Source organism: Musca autumnalis, unplaced genomic scaffold, assembly GCF_047663935.1.
Source record: "Musca autumnalis isolate F117 unplaced genomic scaffold, ASM4766393v1 scaffold_3, whole genome shotgun sequence".
NCBI lineage: Eukaryota > Metazoa > Arthropoda > Insecta > Diptera > Muscidae > Musca > Musca autumnalis.
Window position 1 is genome coordinate 145,959,905 of NW_027411866.1, and position 6,671 is coordinate 145,966,575.

The window sequence follows — 6,671 nt, forward strand, 5'->3', positions numbered from 1 at the left end:
GTTCTGGAACACAACTATAGTTATCATGTTTTATTTCATGAAATTTTGGCTTACGTGTAACACCGTAATTTCAGGCCATAAAATCGTCAATTTTGGGCCAACTAATTTTCAAAATGACGATAAATCGTTAAATTCGGCGACACTGGTCATGTTGTGTCACCACTGTGAACCTCAAATGTCGACTTACAAATTCATAGATCGGTCGAAAATTTTAGCTAAAACCTTCAAAATACCGAAAATCGAGAGGTACCGTAATATGGGGGCTATACCAAAACATGGACCTATATTGACGGTTTTTAGTGGACATATTTTGTGACCACTGGGAACCGCAAACGTGAAATTACAGGTAGTTCGGTCAAACAAAAAATAGCTAAAATCCCCAAAATACCGAAAATCGGAAGGTACCATTATATGAGGGCTATACCAAAATGTAGTCCGATATAACCCATCTTCGAACTTGACCTGCCTATGTAAAAAATACACCCGGGTGCAAAAATATAGCGCTCTAGCTCAATTATTGCGAATGCTAGAGTTATTCCAACAGACGGACATGGCTAGATCGTCCTAGAATTTTATCCTGATCAAGAATATATATGTACTTCATATGGTAGCAAACGATAAGTTCGATGTGTTACAAACAGAAAAACAAACTTAATATACCCTCCATAATATGGTGGAGGGTATAAAAACTGAATAAGTCCACCAAAAAATTACCTTTGACACAGAATATCTTCGTTTGCACACATGGGATCGATTGGTATTTTTACTTCTAATGTCAAACCCTAGCCTTCCACAAAAATTCAGCTTTGTGGGCATTATTGCTATTTCCCCCTTATACGAATACCCATTTTGACAGGACTAAAAATACCCCTCAGCTTAATGTAGGCGACATTTCCTGAGTATTCCAGCCATGTAAAACTTCTCTATAAGTGGTGTCGTAACACAAGCCGTGTGGACTTGGCGATACGTACGTACGTTCTTCATTGTAACAAGTTGGTTATAGAAGGATACAGGATGGGAACTTATTAAGAGTACGGGGAACAACGCGTCCTCTGTAAGAGTTGAGAATACAACTGTAAACGAAACATTGTTGTGACGGTCTAGAACGAGTTTGCATTAAGAGTTACCGCTCGCTCATTGTCCGAAATTACTGGTGGATGTCAATCTCGCGACGGTCGGTTCAATGTACGAGATTGGCCAGAGAAAACCGTTTTATCTAGTTTGTGGATCATCAACACGGGGCGTCCTTTCTGAACTTGGAGTTAGATGCAGAGCCGAATCACTAAAATAAAGAGTTCGATTAAATGACATATTGGATGCCCTCACGATAGCACCAGAAGTCCTGATGGATACGTCTAGTTGGTGCATCTTCCAGGTTGATAACAAGCCATCAGGAACTGACTAGACAGCAACACATTTGCTCTGTTCCAGATCCTGCAAGAAGCTACTATTTTTTACTACGATAACATTTTTTCCTTTATGTTATCGGAAAAAATAGTAAAAATTAGTAGATTCTTGCAGTACTGGAACAGACCAATTATGTTACCTGACTGACAGTATCCTGGTCGCCTCGTGAAAATCATCCACATTTGCCATCTGGGGGCAACCCGTAGCAATTCGGCCGTTGGCCGAAACAATATGGTTTTGGGTCAATCCGGTACTAAAGAAGACACTGCCGTGGGGTTGTCATCTTCTGATTAATGTGGCTGGTTTGCAAATAGAAGTGGAGAATATTGTCGAAGACTACCCCCAAGGGTCTTTGAATTATGAATAGTGGAGATAGGCCTGTCATCAAGGAAAATATCTAGCAGTATATGGACTTCTCCTGCCGATGAAGTGAATAAGGACAATTTGCGGATCATAACCTTAGATTGTGATCCCGGAAAAAATGTGTGATTGTGGCTAAATAGTTGGAAATGTTAGCTCTTACGTCTGCTGGTGGAGGTGGGATATTAGCAAAGTAGATGTAAAAAAATGGAGACAGTACTCCCATTTTAAACTTGCGGAACTTGGATTTTTGACTTCGGAATTCAACGAAGGTTTTCCTACCAACGTTTGACATCATTATGAAGGATTGAATTCATGAGGGGTTAATCTAAACGAAAATTCTGCGCGAGCTTTGTCTTTACGCCGTTTCACCTTAAATAACCCTCATGATGTCGAAAACCAGCATTGAATGGCCGACGTGTCGAATGCCTTGGACAGATCGAGTGCTGCCTCAATGTTCTGTTTGGGTTGTTGTTGTAGCAGGATATAATGCTGGGTTGGCAGCCGCTGGCCGAAACACTTTTGGTTTCGGGTCAATCCGGTACGTAAGAACCCGCTGCCGTGGGTGGTCATCTCTGATTAAGGCCGTTCGAAATGTTGATGTGGAGCAAGATGGAAAAGCTTATTCAAGCAATATGGATTCTAAAACCATTGATACAGTTGCAGGAAGGGATATAGGGCGGTACGAGTCTCTCGAGCTCCAGTAGCTTTGTGGCTTCCTAAAACTAGAGATAGATCCAGATCCAGATTAAGCAGAAAAACAAACTTATGAACATATCATATGTAACAACAACGGGATCTTCAGGTTTTGGATGATTTGAATCGTCAGGTCTCCGATCTTGATGTTTTTTGCCCCCTTACGTCTTTAGTTCAAGATGTGAAGATTGTTGCTGTGGACTTTGTTGGTGATAGTTGTAAGTTTCTAGGTAGTTGTTCAGTTTTTCATCTAGCTCATTGATGTTCATTAGTCATTACTGTGCAGTCGTCTGCATATGAGACTAGTATAACGCCATCTGGAGATGCGGGTAGTTTTGAGAGGTAATGGTTAAATAAAAGTGGCGAAATGACTACGTCCTGTTACTGTGCAGTCGTCTGCATATGAGACTAGTATAACGCCATCTGGAGATGCGGGTAGTTTTGAGAGGTAATGGTTAAATAAAAGTGGCGAAATGACTACGTCCTGTTGTAAACCCATTCTAAACTTCCTATTCTTTAATTTCTTGCCTCCAACGTTGCCGTTTCTGTAATTACACGTAGACTAGAGGATATCGCGTGATCGACTGTGTCGAATGCTCTGATTAATCCAAGGCAACGACTAATGTTTTCACGACAGATCTTGTCTGGTTTCAACCATTTGCTATATTGTTGACGACATCTGTGAAGGCTGTACTTTGCGCCTTTCTGAATCCATGTTGGTGCTGAGCAGTTGTTAGTTTTTGGTCATGGTCGGTGACAAAGACGGGCTCCAAAAACTTTTTTCCAGCGTGATGGAAGGGTTATTGACCCAAAAGATTCTCCACAGTTTGTAGCCTTATCCGGTTTTGGCAGAGGAATAATTCTGGCCATTTTCAAACATTTGGAATCACTGACTGGTTTATAAAGAGAGTGTTAGGATGTTCGCTATGTAGCTCTTTTCGGTTTGACCGTGATGTTTAAGCATGAACATTATTATGCGGTACTGTCGTAAGGCTAGATGGTATGTCCTTGTTGATTGCTGCGTTAACCTAATTCGTGGTTAATAGGAGGGGAGTATCATTCTTAAACTTGTTGGTTTTTCTGAGAACCATTCTTCTGGTCCTGTTGGGTCACAATAAATTGTTGGCAGAATTTAAAGGGCATTTTTGGCATAACCGCCGAAATTTACAGCAATGTTATCCTTCATATTGTTGGCTCCTGATAGACTTTTAATGGTTACCGAAAGTTATTGTTAACCAGCTTCACAACTATCCAAATGATACATCCATATTTCTCTGTGGTGTTTGTTTACAAGGGTATCCAGCTTCTCCGTCAGTGTTGGTATGAGTGGATCATCTGGGGATGTCGGGTATCTCGCTGTTCTGCGAGTCACGCTGCAGGATTTCGAAAATTGGGTTTCCGCATAATTTCATTAAACTTTTTTAATGAAATCAATCTAGGTGTGGACCGGGAACTTTTGTCAAGAAACAAATCTCATGAAATTTCCATACTAAAGTAATTTTATGAAATTGCTGTAGTGGGGAACTCGATCTAAGAGCGCCTAATTTCATAAAATTATTCCATTGAAGTCAATCTAGTGTAGACCTGAACAAAGCAACCGACGTTTCGAAAGTCAGCCACCCTCTTTAGCCTAAAGGCTGACAGTATAAAACCGATACAAATACAAACATATGTATGAGGTGGAAGACGCTGGCCCGAACACGGATGTTGTACGGTTCCGACCATGACGATGCTTTGTAGCAGCCTTAGGCTCGTAAGAGGAACAAAGGAAAAATTCGATATTTTTATTCACTTAAATTGAATCCGTTCATATATGCTTTTTTATTGTTCAATCAACTTTATGTGTGGTGTTTATAATACAAAAATATTATTCTTAATGGGATTTATATAATTTTGTGTTTTTTGTTTCGGTTTCAAATGCTATACAATGAATACTTACATAACTACAGGGCTATTTCCCTTAAAAAAGGAGAAAATAATCCTATTAAATACTATAATTGTTTTTCATTTCATTCGTTTAGGGCTATAGCACAACTAAAAGTCGAAAAAATATATAAATGGAACATTTTTGTTTTTTAAAATTTTAACAGATTATGAGGATAAAACCAGAAAAGAGTAAAGGAAATAAAATACAATTTGGCCTCTCAAATTTCTGTGTGTTAAAAAAAAAAAACAATTACATTTCAAATACAATTGTATTGCTTATCCTATCCTTATGCGCGGTATGTGCTTAACTATGACTATGGGTAGGTAAATAGTTTCCAAGAAGGATGAAATTAATAAAGTGGTAAACGGAATATTGCAAAGTGGTATTGTGGTAAATAGAATTGGGAGGGAAAGAAAATAAAGGGAATATTGTCGAGTAGTGGTGTTGTAGGGAATTAAATTAGGTAAGAACAAGAACCCAGGGTATAAAATCTCACTCCAAAAATGTGGCGGCGTTTCATTATTACTTTTGTGTGGTGGTAACTAAAATGTAAAAATTATTTTTAAATATTTTTGTTTTATAAATTGAAAATTGCACATATCCTCACCCTATATCTAGAGAATATTATCCAACTTCTTAATTATATAATATATCACATTTGGAACACTGCTAAGCAATTTGTGATATATCCCAAACATCTTCATCATCATCCTCTTCTTCACCCTGTTTCCCCACTCCCAACAAATGCTGTCGATGCTGTTGATGATGGCGTTCATCTGCACTCGGCTGTTGATGATGCCGTCGTCAGTCATTGTACATGCCATCGACCAAGAAATCCATACGACGATAATGTCGGGTGGACCAACAATCACGGAATCTGCGATAGGTTGTGATCAGAACACCAATAACTAGGGGTATTATAAAAATCATTGAGACCACGGGAAGAATATAATCACGTCCACCATGGAAGCTGTTGTGATTGAAATTCTCTTGAGAGGGTTGAGCATAAGGGGCTTCGGGGGAGGGTAATTTATTGGAAGATGACTGCTGTTGTTGCTGTTTGGTTATATTAACCCAGACAGGATTTTGTTTATCTAAATCAGGGAAATCCTCAACACCATAGGTGACTGTGGGCTTTTTGGGTTTAGGTGTAGTTGTAGTGGTGGTGGTCGTCGTGGTAGTTGTTGTTGTCGTTGTGGTGGTGGTCGAAGTACTGCTGGTTGCTGGAATTGTGGTGTTAATACTTTTATTAATATTTATTCCCGTTGCCCCACTTGAGGTACTTGTGCCTGTTGTTGTTGTTGCTGCATTACTTGCGCTTGCATTTGTTTTCTCAACAATTGTTGGCACTTTTGTTGTAGTTGTTGACGACGATATGGGAACGTTGACAGCAGGAGGTGGTGCCGATGTTGTTGTTGTGCTGCCGGTTACATTTGCCGTAGTTGTATTATTTATAATTGTGTTATTTTTATCGACATGAGTCAAGTGTACTTTATCATCTACAACAGACGACGACGACGCTACAGATTTATTTACCTCACTAGGCAGATCTTTGACTTTATTATTGGCAATGACCGCATTATTAGTTTGATTTAAATTACTTCCATTATTCTGGACAGCATTCGGCAAATCAATAAAAGTACCTTCCGCAACTTGTAAGCCAACTTTGGCTATTTTAGGTGGTGCCACAGTTGGTTTGGAAGTGGAAGACTTTTTGTCCATTTCGGTTTTATTGTTTTCCAAACCATTCACCGTATAGTTACTCACTTGTGTCACTTTCCTGGATTTAGCTTCCTTTGTGGTATTTGAGTCATTTAACAATTGTGTCAATGGTATTTGTGGTGGTTTCAAAGCTGCTCCTGTAATCACTGTAACATCCTTGTTGTTAAGTTCGATTATGGTTTTTGTTTCGTTTGCCTGGTTCATCGATACAGTGGTAGTATTGGCTTTAACATCTTCCAGAGCTGCGACCAAAAACACTTGACTTGTGACCCCCCACACACTGATAAAAAGTAAAAGTTTTGTTGTGTACTCCATTTTGTTGTTACTTTTACATTAATAATCCATAATAATGTCGAAAAATGGATGTAAAAATAAGATTAACTGCTGCCGTTGCCGCTTATTCCACACTATGTTGCATGGACTTGATGTAAATTCTTTTTGATGACAACGTTGCAATTGATGTGATTTCTTTTTGTTTTGTTTTGGAATGTTGCTTTATTTTGAAGAGACCAATGCCATGTAACAGGAGATATAACGCCGACACCGTTATTTGTTCACT

General features: G+C 39.1%; 1 protein-coding gene across 1 annotated transcript; it reads right to left on the bottom strand.

Moving 5' to 3' along the window:
- Nucleotides 1–4,244: 4,244 nt before the first annotated feature.
- LOC141397867 (uncharacterized) lies at nt 4,245–6,671 on the bottom strand. The gene is made up of 2 exons (XM_073974687.1): nt 4,998–6,671; nt 4,245–4,932 (listed from the first exon to the last, which is right to left on the bottom strand). Exon 1 carries the CDS (start codon nt 6,425–6,427, stop codon nt 5,195–5,197), a length of 1,233 nt encoding a protein of 410 aa, XP_073830788.1. The 5' UTR covers nt 6,428–6,671; the 3' UTR covers nt 4,245–4,932; nt 4,998–5,194.

Coding starts and splice junctions, on each gene's coding strand:
- LOC141397867 (XM_073974687.1), bottom strand. CDS start 6,427: ATGGAGTACACAACAAAACTTTTACTTTTTATCAGTGTGTGGGGGGTC.